This window comes from Lottia gigantea (genome assembly GCF_000327385.1).
Source record: "Lottia gigantea unplaced genomic scaffold LOTGIsca_5, whole genome shotgun sequence".
In the NCBI taxonomy this organism is placed as follows: Eukaryota; Metazoa; Mollusca; class Gastropoda; family Lottiidae; genus Lottia; species Lottia gigantea.
In genome coordinates this window covers 2476085-2493408 of record NW_008709715.1, presented here as the reverse complement: position 1 = coordinate 2493408, position 17324 = coordinate 2476085, and the positions used below count along the sequence as shown (strand labels likewise).

The following is a 17324-nucleotide window of genomic DNA, read 5'->3' as shown; positions in this document are numbered from 1 at the left end:
ATATATTACTGTCTTTATACAGAGGCACTTTTATTACTGTCTATATTATATACAGGGATGATAGTTTTATTACTGTCTATATTATATACAGGGATGATAGTTTTATTACCGTCTATATTATATACAGGGGTAGTTTTATTACTGTCTATATTATATATAGGGGTAGTTTTATCATGTCTACATACAGGGGTAGTTTTATTACTGTCTATATTATATACAGGGGTAGTTTTATTACTGCCTATATTATATACAGGGGTAGTTTTATTACTGTCTATATTATATACAGGGGTAGTTTTATTACTGTCTATATTATATACAGTGGTAGTTTTATTACTGTCTATATTATATACAGGGGTAGTTTTATTACTGTCTATATTATATACAGGGGTAGTTTTATTACTGTCTATATTATATACAGGGGTAGTTTTATTACTGTCTATATTATATACAGGGGTAGTTTTATTACTGTCTATATTATATACAGGGGTAGTTTTATTACTGTCTATATTATATACAGGGATAGTTTTATTACCGTCTATATTATATACAGGGGTAGTGTTATTACTGTCTATATTATATACAGGGATAGTTTTATTACTTTCTATATTATATACAGGGGTAGTTTTATTACTGTCTATATTATATACAGGGGTAGTTTTATTACTGTCTATATTATATACAGGGGTAGTTTTATTACTGTCTATATTATATACAGGGATATTTTGATTTTCAAACCCATCTATTCTCCATTTCAGATCTAATGTAATCCCGCGTGAGGCCTCATGGTGAACAATCCTTCTGGAAAAGAAATTGGTTACAGGAAGTAGAATAGTAACCTATTTTTAAGATTAACTTGGTCATACTAAAAAGTTGATGATCAAGCTGGACGAAATTATTTATCGCGTGATCATGAGCGTAAAAAACATCTTTTGTGTCCGTTCAAAGATAAATTGACACTAAATAATTAATCATTCTCTAGTGTCCAGAAGTAAATGTAAAAGAATAATATAACGACTATACGGGGTACAGACAATATAGGACTATCAATGATTCCGTGTTATCAAATCAATTAGGCCAGACCAACAAAACTTATTGTTTGATTATTATAAATATATATTATCCTATGTGTATATATAGCAAGGCTAATGACCGATAATATAATAATAGTTGAAGTTTAACATGCCCTCTTGTTAGATTTATCAAAGTTACTAAAATTGAGTCTAAATTGATCCAAGGCTTATTTTGGATGTAAGCCTGTATAGTTTCACCTTATAACATTCCGAAATACACATTGTACAATTCATGTGGCCTAATGTTCACAAGTCATTGGACATTAATTAATTTCAACTAATTGAAATTATCAAGGGAAAAACTACGCTGCGAAAAATATTAATCTTAGTCGTGAAAGTTTAATCAGACGAGCAAAAATTCTACAGATCAGCGGAATACCACAAACAAAAGTTTCTAAAGTTCAAGTTTGTTAGTACGAATCCGGTCAGTTAATGATTTAATGTCATACCTGGCGTTATGACAACAACCCCCTTCCCAGGACACCTCTTTTCCTTTATATTTAGTTTCAGGCAGTAGTAAATTCCAGAAGACGACTAAAATAAATCGATGTACGTCGCAAAAAAAAGTTAGGCCTATTATCTACCGACCAAAACATCAATTCAAACTTCCCTAACTATGTTAACATACAAACGTACTCGCATTTATACGAATGGATTATAATTTTAATCAACGACTTGTACTTGTTTTGCAGGCATTTCCGGTCTAAACAAACTATTTCTTATCATCAGTTGCAAGATGGCTTTACCCAGTTCTATTAATCAACAAATATAGCCATAACCATATTTCATTGGATAAAAAGGAACATTTACACAATATGACTAATGACTGAACAATCGCTCATTAACATCCATTGAATAAAATAGGGTCATACAGGGAAATAAAAAGAAGTCTGTATTTGAAGTGTATTATAAATGAGCGAGCTCTTCGTATGGTGTGCCTCTGGTATCACAGATGTGTCTGCTCTTCATGGTCCATTGTGAAATCTTCATTACCTAAAGAGAAATAATGAATATAGCAAATTTATATGTCAATATATATATCAAAATAAACGTTTTTTTATATTAGCTATGTGCTGTCGAGTTGACAAACCCATTGGCAGAGTAGAATCAGTTGTTCAGGGTGTTGAGTATGCCTCGTCACTGTTTCTACCCACAGCAGTACCTTATTGTAACTAACTACACTAATGAAAAAAGATTAGTGTTGTTCTTCCTTTCTCACCTACTTTTGATGTTTTTTTTTTTGCTTGATAAAGGGATTAGTCTGGAAACGTAGCCACATTTACTTTAATTGTATCGACTTTTTACCTACTGTGCGCTCGCTATCGTGTGATTTAAATTTGACCACAGAAAATATCAATTGAATAGTTCCAAACATTTTTTTTTGCTGAGTAAAAATACAATGTACATATTAGGAATTTGCGTGCTGGGGCTCATCTTGTTAAGTTATTACTTATACGTATGGGAATTAAACCACCAATTCATAGACTAAATCTGCATCTCTCATTTATGCAATATAGCTTTAAGTATTGTCTTCAAATTGATTTTCATTAAACTAATTTCTACAGGGATACAACCACCTTTCATTTGTACTTTAACGAGTTATATAGAACAGATTCATCTTCTGTTTTCTCGTTTTTCGGACCCTTCTCCCTAGTTTTAGTTTGCACCAATTGAACATCCCATTGAATACGAGTCCGTTGCGTTCGATCTGAATGAAATGTTCATATCAAGAACTTGGACGAATTCTGTCTTTGGCGATTGACATTAATTTCATACCAGGTCGACGCCCAGATTAGATTTTTACTTATAAGTACAACACAAGCAAATACGACAACTGCAATTTTTCAATCGTCCCTGTTTTCAGGTCGACTTTATCCATTGATCAATTAAATTTTTCTCACATCCAGAAATCCAGATTCCACCATGCAGGACATACTCACTTTTAAGCCTTTTGGAAAAGAAACGATCATAAACAGACTTTAAAATATAGGTAAATATACCAAGGACACTCAAAACAACAGCTACTGTTATTGGTATGACTGAAGACACCTCTTCTGAAAGATAAAAAAAAACATGCAACAATAACCAGAAGTACCCAATTTTCCTGGACTAAAACAAATGTTTTATCTAAAAGCAGATTTACCATTGTAATATAACGTTGAACCAAAGAATTCTTTGTAACTTGATTTCAGATTCTGTGAACGATGCGTAATCCCAACACTACTAATATAGGTCTTTTTACACTTTCAGGAAATAATAGAACTGCAATGCAGTGGGTAATACTTTTCTCTCTTAATTACAGATATTTTTAAGTCTTCAATTGGCATTTAGCAATTGTAAGTTTGATTTAAAGACGGCTTTTTAGAACAACAATGACTTGTTTTATGAAACGTTTCGACGGGTTTCTCCTATGAATACAGTTATTGTTTATGTATGCGCAGTTTTCTATATGCGTGATAAACCATATGTGTGACTTTTAATAAGTAGGCTATGATGCATTTCTTCTCAACTTTTTTTTGAATCTTGTCTTTTTCATATGCGCAATTTAATTCCTAACCGATTATTTTGTTAAATGATTGGTATGATAAGGAAGAAAGTTAATTAGAAATAGATTTTCTACTGATTATCAACACAACTATTACAATTTTAATATTGATTATAGTATATATAAAGTATAACTCGCTCTATTCTATTGTGGGCTTCAGTTTATATTTTTGATTCATTTTCACGAATCATTGTCATGTTTTCTATAGTTTTACTGATTTATTCCACATAATATTAGACGGAAATCACATGAAGCTATTACAATCAGCACTAAATGATTATAAATTTTGTACTAATTTTGTTGAATACATTGGTAGAATTTTATCGATTTATTATGATTAAAATGTTGATAACATCTTTCATATGTGTCCTCTGTGTACCTAGGTATTCCTTATTTTTCAAACCAAAGATAATGTGATATTTTTTTTTATTAATCTTTTACTGAAAACAGCGGACCTTTATCTGAAATATATATTTTACTCAAGAATCAAAACGGATCAAATTTTGTGGTCAAAACATATCCCAATTTTTATTTCAAAGTCAATTGCATGTAAATAATCAAACGGGGACCAACGTGAAGGGGCAATATGCAAAATTTTCATTATTAATAAAATTGTTTATTGTAGGTGAACATATTTCTAATACACACTTCATCAACCTGTATTTCTCTAGATTTTGGTGTAGAGGTTTCATAAATCTGAGCAAACTTACTTTAAAACAGCAGACTGAGTAAGTTTTATATAACTTTTATACTTACTTTCTGTAAGTACTGTGACACCTTCAGAAGACACAGTTAATGTACCAGATCTAGTCCGAATCTCGGCCTCTACTGTTATATTTGTATATTGAGTACTTGGTGTTAAACCGTTTATTGTAATAGAGGTTATTGAACCATTGTTTATAGTTCGGTTTATCTTATTACTTAATATCAGATATCTCATTGTACTGTTCACTATTTTTTCTATCCATGATAACTTAAAACTAGATGATGTTATATCTGATATACTAATGTTTTTAGGCTTCAAGTCATCCTCTAGAAAAAAAGATCACATGTTTATAAAATAGCAATAATTGCCATGATCTGAAATCATTAGCGATGGTCTGGAATATTTACGAACGAAAACATCTTCTTGTTCATTGCTTCAATAGACAGAATCTGCTTTTATCACAAAATTCATATTTTCCAGCTATATATAGGCCCTATAATGGAGATGTAACAATCTTAAACTCACTGCGCTCACAGTTTTCTTCAATAGAATAATAGTCAGCATCGCAAACACAGACACCAGATTTGCATGTAAAACCACTCTTGCCCTCCATATTACATGAATTTGTCGGTAACTTGCATTTTGAGCCAACAAGGGATTCTGCCTGTAAGTGAAAGTATTCAAATAAATCATGATGCCTTGAAGTATGAATGAAGTGAGTTTTAATGAGAAGCATCTTACAGTGTTATGAAGGAAATTTTACACGGCACCCATTTGCCCCCTTGTAACGTAGGTCAGGGCCTCAGTTTATTGTCTCATCCACAAGACTAAGCGTTTTTCACCTTCGACCTGCATTGTTGAGCAATGTAGACTGTTGTCAAAAGTCAATCTTTGGACAACTTTACCATACCAGGTTGTATCAATTTCCAATAAGGATACTCTTGGAGTTGTATATACCTTAGGGAATACAACCTCTTGTAGTCCACGGGTTACAAGGTCTTTTATGTAACAGTGTTACATTAATCGGTATAATTGATTTCTAAATGGAACAAAGTTTGTAAATTGACTCAAATTACATTTGATTTAACGCTGTATCATTGACAACGGTTGTGTCGATTGTCCAAGATTTGTGTATAGTTTACATTTACATTAGTTTTTGTCATAAAAAACTGCAACGTTTTATCTTGATTTTAACCGTCAAGGACTTATCAAACAACATTTTATGAAGCAAAAGTGTTTTGAACAAAAACCTATAATCATCCGGACAAATTCAAAGAAACATTTAACGAACAGCAAAGAAGGTTTACAGCCCGTGAAAATTAAAATGAAATCGATCAGCCGGCACAATGAAACATCTTAAAGTTCCATGTGTTCTGATAAATCTGTGAGCAACAGGATTTTCAACTGCTATCACAAAATTGTTGGGTTTAGTCAAAATTAGCGCTCCGTCGACTAAAACACGCAGTTGCCGTAAGGTACTAAATGTTTTGCTTTTTTCAGCGAATATCCAGTTGATAGAAGACACTTTGGTCGACATCTCGATATATGATCATGACCAGTTGACTTGAATACCGCTTGAAGAACTGTATTTTATTTCCAGTAAATAAAACAATCATTCTGTCGGCTGTTGAAGTATGTCCCTTTAAGACCACAGACAGATATCACAATTTATGATTATTTGATTTGATAAATAACTATTTTTTACCTAATAACCTTTTTACATATTTATCAGAATAACATTACATGCCTATCGATTTACGAAGTTTCCGCCGAAAAGTAAACAAAGAGAAGAATATCAAATCCGTGGGAAATATGATAAATGACTGCGGATAACCACATCGTGTTGTAATGCTAGGTTCCTACCAGCCTGTAATCGATGTTATTGTTTACTTCCGAAAAATTTCGTCTTTGGAAATTAAGCGAAGGGCTCAGATAATGGTTTTTCAATAAACCACTTTTCAACGTTTTTAATAAAAAAAAAAAAGTGGTATATCTCACATAGCAGAGTAAAATAATTGAATTGGAAGTCTTCGCTTGGGCGGTTTATAGATTTGGGGATTCCATGAAACAACCTGTCCTCCCTTGAGAAACAAGTAGTTAAATTCCGATATTAGCCTATTGCCCAAAATGATCCGATAACCTGGGACCATCAATTGCATGAAAATAATATTGGATATGGTCCAATACATTACCACAATCAGGAACTGCAGCAGAGAAGTCATTCATCTTAATCATAAAATTGTAGGTTCCGTTCAAACCCATCGTTTCATGATACGAGATTATTTCAGGTTTTATGGTTGGTGGGGGCATAGAATAAAGTAATTTCACTTACCGTTTTGATCAATATACTTATGTATATAATTAATGGAAGAGTATCCATCTCTGTTGACTCATACAATTCCAGACATCTATAATTTACATCATTTTAGTATAAGCTAAAACCGTTCTCATTTAAAAAGGAATCATATTCAAAATCAAAAATATGATACAAATGAATTGGTCTTTCGATCGTATGTCAATGTATGGGTCAAAAAGATAACATTTTCCTCGACAAATAAAATATGTGAACTATCTGTAATATAAAAGTGTGATATAGCTTTTTAGGAGGTATAGAATGGTTGATTATTTAAGACTTGAGATTGTCGACCACGTCATATAGATACGCCTACTGCGGCAAAGCTTTTTCACATTTTACCATCAAAATCGTAGCGAAGTGTCCAAATTCTTGCTTTTTTTATTTTTTGATCATGCTTCTACTTTTTTTCAAATCGTTGAAATTTTATGGAGCAACAACAATATAATATTCAAGGACGATATCTCATTGTTGTAAACCCTCCTGATTCCCGTAAACTGTTCAAATTTCAACATAATCTCAATTTTGGCTTCTATGCATTTATTCCAGTCTTATGTAGAAAATAGATGCAAACCGATAGCAGAAAGGATATATTCATGATACTTTCTCGTTTTAGAAAAGATACCCCTAATAAGATTGGGCAATTCAAAGCATTAAATCGGAGATCGCATACAAATTTGACACATCTGTACCTCCGTTGAGAAACGATTCGTTAAAATAATCCGGGATCATATGTGAGGTGAAGACAAATTTGGACATACCCCAATACAACACCGGAATGAATGCGTTGTTTTACGATCTAATAAAATTAAGTTTGATCGCCGCAATGTGTATATGACAGCTCTTTTGCTATGATCCAACAGAAAAAAGAAAAAACTGTTGTGTACATGTACATGTATTTGGCAACTTTAGTTGTATCATTAGGCTAGTACGTAAAATTTAACAAATATAGAAAGTAACGATTTAAAGTCATAAATATAAGGAAAGTAAGAAAACGTTTGAGTTCAAACATTAAAACAAACTGAAGACAGAAGATGGTTGTTGTTCTGAAGAACCACCAAAATTAAACGTAAAACCTTCAGTTGACTCAGGAGACTTAGCTCCAGTATCATTACCACTAAAGTTGAATGAAAATCCAGACGTATCTTCTTTGTCGTTATTAGATCCACTGCCTTCAAAGAAACCCATAAAGCTGTTCGCGGTATCAGATCCTGGTTCTGCAGTCATGGAGTCGACACCAAAACTAAATACGGAGGAATTTGCGGTTTCTGTAAAAGATAGTAATGACGGTTACAACCAGACTTTTCAGCAGTAGTTGTCGTGTACTAAATTTGACAAAGGATGTGGAGGAAGGATCATGGTGGTGAAATTACAATATAAGCGAAATACAGACTTTTCATAGTTGCACTCGTTTTATAACTTGTATATAAATTGGAAAATGAAATTCTTGACAGATGAAAGATCTTGTGAAAGTATTTACCAGGTGATGAGATATTTGAGAATAATGACATATTGAATTCTGGTCGTCCTGTTGCCTGTGCTTCTGCAGTCTACAAGAATAGAAGAAAAATATATCAAAGGGGTTGATCATTTGTTATTTTGTACAAAAATATCCTTCCATGTCAGCTAGCGTAGTGTCTGTTTTGACGATTGTCAATCGATTGTGGGAGTTATGTTGAAAATTTCTTCAATTCTAAAAGGAGACCAACAGACAAAATCGCATAAAATGTAGATCAAACACAAAACTGTTTTTACTTGTAAAAATGACAAACCATCTTATTATTCTGGTTAAAAGTTTGAAGAAAACCAGCAGCGGGACTTGATATCACGCAATCGCCCTATAAATAGAAGATGTTACACACAATTTCAGATATTGTCTTGTTTTTTTTCGCAAAACATATATTGTGACCAACACTGGAGTTGTTATGAGCGGTTGTCAACCACGACTTCATTGCTGATCCACGTTTTTTTTTAAAGAACTTGTCTGTGACAATATCAGCTCTAATTCACTAATTGTAAGAAATGTCGGGGTTTCCAAATTGATTTAACAAATGAACCTCTGTAATGATAGTAGTAACATTTTAGTTTATTTTCACGAATTTCAAGTAAACCTACCTGATTATCAAACATAGCTCTACTCTTCAGAGGCATGAATCCAGGCGATTTCTTTAAATTCTGCATCTTCTCTAGGTGTTTGTCGAGATCAAAAGGACTATTGGACGAGCTGGAGTTAGCAGAAGAGTTCTTTGGTGTTTTAGGACTGTTTGTCACTGGAGGATAAAATACACATACAATAACGACTGACTCTAAAAGATTCATAATTGTCTGTCTTTTTTTCCATATACCAATCGATGACTTCATAAAGTTTAATGAACATTTAAATATGTCGCTGGAAGTGCGTTATTTTGAAGTTTTACAACTGTTGTTTGGGTTGTAACTGCTCTGGTAACTTACCTGTTGGTGTCTTCTTCTTCTCTGTCACTTGAGGTGACTTGTTTTGGATTACTGTTTGTCGAACAGGAGATTGTATATTTGGTATCTGGCTTCGAATCATTGGAGATCTTAGTATTTGCGGAGAGAAAGATCTTAGTCCTCTTGTTTCTTGCATCATTGTTAGCGGGTAATGCGGTCTTCCTGTACCTTGATGGCGGGGAGGACGGGGTGCCAGGAGATTGGGAATTCTTGGAGTCAGAATAATAGGAGTTCTCGGTCGAGGCGTAATCTGCATATTATTAAAGCGTTGTTGGTTGTTGTCATGATCAGAGTGTGGTCTTATGGTAGGAGTTTTGGAAATATTTGATGAAGGCGATGGCGAGGATTTTGCGTTCTGATTGATAGATGGTATTGTAGGCACTGAAGTCAAGGTAGTAGATCCACTTGAGTTAGTTCGGTTGTTCCCTCTTCTGTTGAGTGACTGGTTAGGGTTGACAGCGGTCACTTCCATCGGCTGTCGATCAGTTTCTCCGTTGGCCTCTTCTCTTTGCGTCGAGCTCTCCTTCTCCTTGAATAAAAGAGACATTTGGAAGTAAGACATAATGAGGTACAGATTTATTCAAACTTGAATGCAAGTTGAATAGCTCTCGATTTGTGATTGTTAAGTGCACTATTAAGTCACGATGTGAACTTCAAAACTTACCTTTAACAATTGACTATCTTGACCTTCCATCGGTTGTATAGTTTTATCTGTTTCTGAAATAGCAATTATTAAATCAGTACAAGAGAAAATTGAACAATACTATTTCCATCATACCAGTATTATGAGTCTTTTGCTCATTTGTAGGATACAAAGAATTTAAAAATCATGTCTCACCCATGCCAATTTCTTCATTATTATTGGTATTCAATAAAGCTATATCAGATTCCATTTCATCTGCTTCATCGTCTGATTTATTACAGAACACCCTTATAAATAAATAAAACGTTTACACCTAGTCTTCAAATGAGGATCAGACGGACAGGTCATCGATAATCAAATACAAATGCGGGGGCATTTTTAATGTTCTCACAAAAAGATACTTAAAGGTAGAGTTGATTTATATAAAAGCATATTTTTCAACTATTCATTGCTATTATAAGATTACGAACCCAATCATCATTGACTGACTTTCAATACTTTCTCTGGAGTTACTATCTGTAACCTTTTCTTCTTCTTCCTGAAAAACCAGAAACTTAATTATATCTGAACGTGTGATCATTGGAAGAGCAAAAAGATATACATTCTGTAAATCAAAACAAGAATCTTCTACCCGGTCAACTCGTGAAGAAATGTATTTGCCGGCCTTTCCTCTTAGCTATCTAGTTATAGTTAAACGAAGATTTGCCTTTTCTTGATTAGGGTGTGATGTGAGTGTGATATGAATGATATAGAACATTTTTAAAACCTTCTTTCCTTGTCTGAATAAATATATTATTTTTATTATTATTATTTACAGCCTGTTTCTTCTTGTTTTCTTCAATTTCTTTCAATTCCTTTTCAAGATCTTGTTTTTCTTTCAAAGTATCCTCAATTTGTTTTGTAATTTTTAGAGTATCCAGCTTCATCTGTGCGCTATGGATGTTAAGGATATATTTCCTCTGGTTTTGTTCTTAATTTAACAGTCACATCCAACAATGAATTAAATAACATGCGCATTATATTGAGAATTATACAGTATCTGTAATTACCAATATCAATGACTTTCAAAATCTCCCTAAAAACTTAACATTAATTTGCAACACTGCCCAAACAACAATATATGTCCTCGTTTACGTTATACATTTATAAAAGTACATATAAAAAAGTATACAGTTTTGTTATAAAGTTATTTAAAATCTTCAGATTGAAACCATCATCACCTGTAACAGTTAAAGTAAACCAAACTGATAAAGTAAACAGTTATTTCATAAACGGACATATTATCGATCTGGGCGTAACAGCAGAAAAAACTGCAAGGGGTGTCCTTATAGCATCATAAAGAATTTTATAAAATTATGGATATTGCAAATGCATATGTACTGTAATGTGTGAAACCTTCTTGCCAAGAGGTATATGTGCGTTAATGACATTTTCAGCCTCCCGGGGAACCAATTGATTATTTTTATGAAACTAAAAAGAAATAGAAAACATGCCCTGACGACCATGCATCGAATTTTTAATAAAACTGTACCTTGAGCTAGTGTTATCTTTTCTTTGAGTTGATCAGCCTGTTGTCTAGCAGATTCTACCTGTTGTGATAATACCCCAAACTCGTCTTGTTTCTTCTGTAGTTTAATAGCCAGGGGAAATCTCTTATATGTTGCTGAATAATCTTCCCATATATTTCTATAGTGTTGTAAAACGCCTGCTCTTTCACTTCTTAAATGTATTTCGAGTTAAATACAATAGGGGTTTTATTGTCATATCTAATGCGCAAAAAATCCCGTAATGCTATTTAATGTGTGTACCTTACTGAGATTTTTCTATTCCAATTTTTACAATACACGAGGCAAAAGACTGCGGATTATCATACCGAAAGTCATATTATTATGCAGTATATATTGAGTGAACTTACCTATCATTCTCTCCAGTAGAATATATAGATGTCAGTTTTTTATGTAGTGCTACTTCATGTTCCATCAAAACTACAGTTGTTTTTCTCAGACTGGAATACAATGTGAATCTCTATCTTAGCCCACAAATTAGTTCAAAAATGTGTTTGACAATGTGTTAATTTTCAGAATTTAGACTTTTCACATCTATATCAAGCGTTCTTCTCTTGTTGGAATTGGGGGTTGGTGATTTCAACATAGTGTTGCCCTTTCTTTAACTCAAAGCCATCATGTAAACTCTAGAATCTTAGCATTGATATGCAAAAAGTAAAACCCAACCTTTCACAGTTTTCTCTATTCTGTGTAAACTGTCTGTGTGAACGTTTGGTATCATCGTCTAATTTTGATATCAATAACTGTAACTGCATCAGATTATTTTGTTTCACTTCTGTTTCTTTCATATATGCTGAAATTCAAATAGTATTCCATTGATGGGAAGTCCAATGCAGACGGCATGTTAAAGAAGCGTATGATTTGGCGAGCAAAGTCGGCTAAGTTTAACGGATCGAGACAGTTAATTTGTTTGCCTTTGCATTACATGATTTGAAATTGAAAGATGGATTTTATTGGTATTATACGTAGCCTACCTTCGATTTGTTGATTTTCCTTCTCTATCAGTTTTACATATTGCTTGTTGTCAAACTCTGTAAAAGAAAAGAAACCGTCTAGCTTGTATTGTAATGTAGTCTATAGAATAGAATTGAAATTCATACCATGGATAAACACCCTTTTAACTTTTACGCTTGATGCCTAGTTACTGTTAGTAACAATTTAGCATAGCTTAGATAAGGTATGGTCTGGTATACTCATTACTACATTGCCTGCTGCACGGCATCTGATACAAGCTAGGCCAATGCAATTCGAGGCCAGGGTTCTCTGAATACAACAAATTAGGCCTAACATAAGGATTGGCATTAATCTATTTAGTACTCTAAATAACCCTATTTAGTACTCTAATTCTAAATAAGGCGTAGCCGTAGGGTAGACTAGGGCTATTTTAATGTTGTGTTGGTCCTATTCTTAATCTTGATCTCTGCTGGACTGAGCTGACCGCCCAAGTTTCAAATCTGTGCAATTTATACCCTTACAACAGCCAGACAAAAACTCAAAGAGGATTGTTTTCGCACCAAAACTTTGCAGAAGTTTGTCGAGATCAGAAGCTTCTGTAGAGTTCAAAATATTTTCAATCATTGCCATTCTCGGCGAAAGCAATTCGTCTGCTGAAAATTGTCAATCAGTGGATTGCGGTATATGGGAGGTAACTCTCAACTAACAAAATTTGACATTAATTCGCCTAAAGCAGGACACGGAATAGAAAAACATTTGTATGACTATAAAAAGAGTACATTCAATGCCAGGAGGTGCATTATCCTTAATACATTATTAACTGATATTATGAAACTAAATTGTTTTGTTGAAATGTATTCTGCCTTAAATAGAAAGTCAGTTCTAGATACCTGTTTCTTGTCCGATTTGAGATGAAACCAATACTTCACTGCTTATCAAAAATGGCGAAGGTTTGTTTACAAAATTTTCTAAACGATTTATTTGTGAAAATATTTTTATCTGTCACATTTATTTGCAAAGTTCTGAAATTGTAGTTTTCTAAATTGACCTTGTGTGTCGTCCTGAATCTTTTACACCATCATATTTCAATGTCTTTTGGAAGAATAAATGCAAGCTTATTAGTTTTGGATATTTTCACATTTCGATTTGCAAGTCTGAACTTGAAAAATACAAGGCCCTTTATTTTGTGTTTGCCTTTAAAATTTAAATTTTAGATTTCGTGCAGCTCTAGGAGCAATGGATGACTCTACTACAGATATGTTTTTTCACTCAGTAATAGGTGACATATCTGACTATTTAAGCTCTAATTTACTTACTTAGCAGGTCTAAATCAATTGTAAACCTTTGCAGCATGCATGCCCCTCCTGTGGAACAAACTTTTGACCACACAACAACCCATGTAGGGAACCAGCGCTGTTATATCAAAGAGAGCTGTATTATCAAAGAGTGATGTGCATACTAAACAATACTTGAAATGCCTAGCAATATCCCCCAGATTGTCTTATAGTAGTCAATAGTGTACAAAGCCTGTATTCTAAGTGTAAAACTACTTGGAATAAGCTTAGTTATCATGTGACTTATTTTGACAGGAACAATAAATAATAGTAAGAAGTGGAAAGTGGTATTGTAGAATTGTGTGGTATGATTATAATACTACCTTCAAGATGATGATCAATAACCAAGTTATCCTTGAAGAGGATTATGATGAAAATTATCAACCCACAGAGGATGGTAAGGAATATCTTTTTTATTCTTTTTATAATTTTAGTTCACGCCTGATGAATGTATAAAACTATTTCTTTTCAACTAAGCAAAGAAAAGAAAATATTATATACTGGTGCCTACATCAGTTTTTGTGTTATATTCTTTGCATATTCTTCAATGTCATATAATATAATTGTAGAGGTATTGGAGTATGCGTCTATAATCGGTATAGATGTACAGACTGAATCCCACTTATTATACATAGCTAGAGAGGGTATAAATGCTCCATTGCCAGAAAATTGGAAACCATGGTAAGATTGAGTTCTCTTATTTCAAATATAACAGATATCGTTATTCATTGATCTACCTTATCTATTCTACTTTACAAGAATATTGATGAAAGACTGAAATTGTTTACTTGAATATGAAAGTAACATTCCCCATAACAAAATTGGCACTTGATAATATACGAATAATTTCATATGATATACTTGCAGCCAAGATCCAAACCAAGATATTTATTATTTTAATTTTGCAACTGGAGAAAGTATTTGGGATCATCCTTGTGATGAATTCTATCGTAAAATGGTTGATGAAGAAAGAAAGCGCCATCTTCTTGGAAAAAACACAGGTAGTAAATTAGACAGCATTTCTTAAAGGATAAAAACATTTCGAGAGAGATTGTGTTTTTTTTTTTCAAAATGGGCATTGCAGTTTCATGGAGAACATTTAAAATCCCTTAAGTTTATAAATCTCTGTTTATGTGTTTATGTTCAGGTGGAGCCAAAGGAAAGACTAAAACTCAAGGAGGTGTTAAAAAGAAAGGGAAAGCAGCTCCTGATAAATTTTCATCATCGGTAAGTTAATGTGTCTCTTCTCTCAAATCTGAAAACGAACGAATAGATTTTAATTTACCAGCACAATCACACTGGTTGTATACTTGATGTAATAATAGAATTTCTACTGAAGAAGATGCATGTAAAAGGGCAGATGCTACAGAAAGCAATAGAATCTTGATATTTTATAGTCTATTTTAAATGTTTTTAGTCCCTTGGCCCATTGAAAGCTGAACAGAGTTTAGGAACACCAGCTCTACATCGTGGTGGTCAGTTAAATCCCATAAAATCATCCATGGATAGTGTTGGTCAGTCTGGTCCATTAAATCAGTCCGGTGGAAATCTGGCTCCAGTTAGAGGTTCCATGGGATCCAGTCATCAGGTAAGGCTTGTTCATTTTGTAATGTTTACTTGTAAAGGGTTCTGGATATTGCATTGTTCTCTGGCCTGTGAATAAATACTTTGCAGAAACATCTATAATGGATAAATTTTTAAGAACCCAAGATTCAGGGTGAGAGGGAAAAAATAGAGAGGTTCTATGTAACTTTAAAATTTTCTCTTTATTAGAGTTCATCAGGGAACGTAAGTGATAGTTAGGATTAACTATAGCCTAGATTCATTATATAAAACATATCAAATTTAATTTTTTTTTTTTTTTCTTCTATTATAATTTAGGCAGACTTATTAACACATGAGAGTAATTAATAACATAAATCATATCATTGCATCATTTATAATTTATAGCATATCAATTTTTAAGCTAGATAAACTAATATTCATGAATTATTTTTCTTTGTAAAACATATAGAAGTAGGAAGGCAAACATAAATAACACAAGATATATGGATATGTAATAAACTCAGAAGTAGTATATCCATATATCTTGTGTTATTTATGAATTATTATGATGAAGAATTTTTATACGCCTTACTTATAATATGAAGCAAATTTTAACTCAGCCAATATATATCAAAATTGGCAGAGCACATTTTTGAGACAATTTTGATCAATTTTGTAGTTTAGACAGTTGAAATTTGGTGAGCTTTGAAGTGTATAGTTTTTTCGTCGACTGCTGGATCTTTTTTGAAATTGTATAGATCATAATATGCTATATTATCAATCAAATAGTAGACTTTCAGTTTCTTCCTTCAGCATATAGGTGATGTTTTTATTGTAAGCAAGCGACTATTCTTTCACAAACTATCTATGAGCCTATTACATTTCAATGATCAGTAAAATAAATATTTTCTGTTTCCACAGATAAAAGGCAGCATCAACACTTCAGGTTCCTTTAATAAGACTAATATGACTAGTAGTATTAGTATACCTGTATATTCTACTGAATATGAAGATGAAGTAAGTATAATTATTTATGGAAGAGGAGGACAGGAGTTTCGATTTTTTTTAGGCCTACATTATAATTTGAATGTAGAAAGTTGTCAACCATGTCTGTCTATCCACAGTTGCCATGTGAACACAATAGAGGCTTCAGTGTTGCTTTGATTTTGTTGAAACTTTTTAAGCAAATGTTCAATGACTATTTTTTTGCTGCTGGGTGGGAGTATAGCCATTTGGATGAATGCTCACTTTGCTTCTAAAAAAAAGATAATAATGTCTTGTGTTTTTCAGGATGATAAGTTAGGTGGTAGTATTAATAATGTAATGGATGTATCAGCCCTAGGTTTTGAGGTATGGTTATGTTTCTGTCAGACTTTTACTTCAAAATAGCTCTGGAGAACCATTTTTTGATCAAACTTACTGTATTGCAGTCAGACTATGTGTCAGATATGTTGTTTCCATCAGTCAAAATCAGTCAGAATTTTCTCAAATATTAACATTGGTGTATGTATACCATTTACAGGACTCTCCAACTAGAACTGAAACAAGAGAAACAACTAAAATTCGTATTGAATCCAACTCAGAATCTGATAGTGAAGATTATGGTAAAGATGTTGTAAGTAATTGTTTGTAAACTAATGACCCATCAGGATATTAGTGTTAAATGCCAAGTAAGGAATTGATTCTAAATTTAAACTAGAGCACTAATGTTGTATGATTTTGTTAAAGGCAAATTTACTTAAAATATGGTTGCAGAAACTTTACTTTAGATGAAAATTTGTTAAATTTCAATCCCCAGTATTTAAACCATATATTAAAGAGATACTTAAACCATACTAACAGTAATGTCATACCACTATATTTTACCCTAGGATTTTGGTATTGACAAGAATCTGTCAGACAGAATACGTGAATTAGAACCAGAACTAAGAAATTCCTGGGAGAAAGATTTAGAGGGAACATTGTCTTTGAAATCTACAGCTAGAGGTGAAGATGGTAAAATTAGTCCATTAGTTGATGATAGAAAAAGAAGATCTGAATTACTGGCGTCTGCTGCTGAAAAGTATGTATTTTATATAATCATATAGATTAAATACATGTGAATAACACAGTGTAACAAATTAATACAATTGTTCAA

General features: G+C 32.9%; 3 protein-coding genes across 3 annotated transcripts; 1 reads left to right on the top strand and 2 right to left on the bottom strand.

The window, feature by feature from the left end:
* Nucleotides 1-14: 14 nt before the first annotated feature.
* LOTGIDRAFT_154173 (hypothetical protein) lies at nucleotides 15-6701 on the bottom strand (the record flags this gene model as incomplete). The annotated part of the gene is made up of 6 exons (XM_009061887.1): nucleotides 15-798; nucleotides 1520-1604; nucleotides 3011-3124; nucleotides 4372-4647; nucleotides 4847-4985; nucleotides 6654-6701. The coding sequence occupies 6 exons, from the start codon at nucleotides 6699-6701 to the stop codon at nucleotides 15-17; spliced, it is 1446 nt and encodes a 481-aa protein (XP_009060135.1).
* Nucleotides 6702-7559: 858 nt separating this feature from the next.
* Nucleotides 7560-12961, bottom strand: LOTGIDRAFT_229018 (hypothetical protein). The gene is made up of 12 exons (XM_009061886.1): nucleotides 12869-12961; nucleotides 12329-12385; nucleotides 12021-12147; nucleotides 11705-11794; nucleotides 11321-11508; nucleotides 9985-10056; nucleotides 9811-9863; nucleotides 9129-9675; nucleotides 8790-8944; nucleotides 8447-8512; nucleotides 8155-8224; nucleotides 7560-7942 (listed from the first exon to the last, which is right to left on the bottom strand). The coding sequence occupies exons 1-12, from the start codon at nucleotides 12936-12938 to the stop codon at nucleotides 7686-7688; spliced, it is 1752 nt and encodes a 583-aa protein (XP_009060134.1). The 5' UTR covers nucleotides 12939-12961; the 3' UTR covers nucleotides 7560-7685.
* A 1011-nt stretch (nucleotides 12962-13972) lies between these two features.
* Nucleotides 13973-14669, top strand: LOTGIDRAFT_105990 (hypothetical protein; the record flags this gene model as incomplete). Its single annotated transcript, XM_009061885.1, has 3 exons — nucleotides 13973-14039; nucleotides 14212-14323; nucleotides 14510-14669. The coding sequence occupies 3 exons, from the start codon at nucleotides 13973-13975 to the stop codon at nucleotides 14667-14669; spliced, it is 339 nt and encodes a 112-aa protein (XP_009060133.1).
* Between the last annotated feature and the right edge of the window lie 2655 nt (nucleotides 14670-17324).

Excerpts from the sequence above, each read along its gene's own strand:
- LOTGIDRAFT_229018 (XM_009061886.1), bottom strand. The coding sequence starts at position 12,938 with ATGGCAATGATTGAAAATATTTTGAACTCTACAGAAGCTTCTGATCTC. Across the intron at positions 11,509-11,704 it reads TCTACTGGAGAGAATGATAG|AAGTGAAAGAGCAGGCGTTT; the intron begins GTAAGTTCACTC and ends AATACATTTAAG. Across the intron at positions 7,943-8,154 it reads CTCAAATATCTCATCACCTG|AAACCGCAAATTCCTCCGTA; the intron begins GTAAATACTTTC and ends TATCTTTTACAG.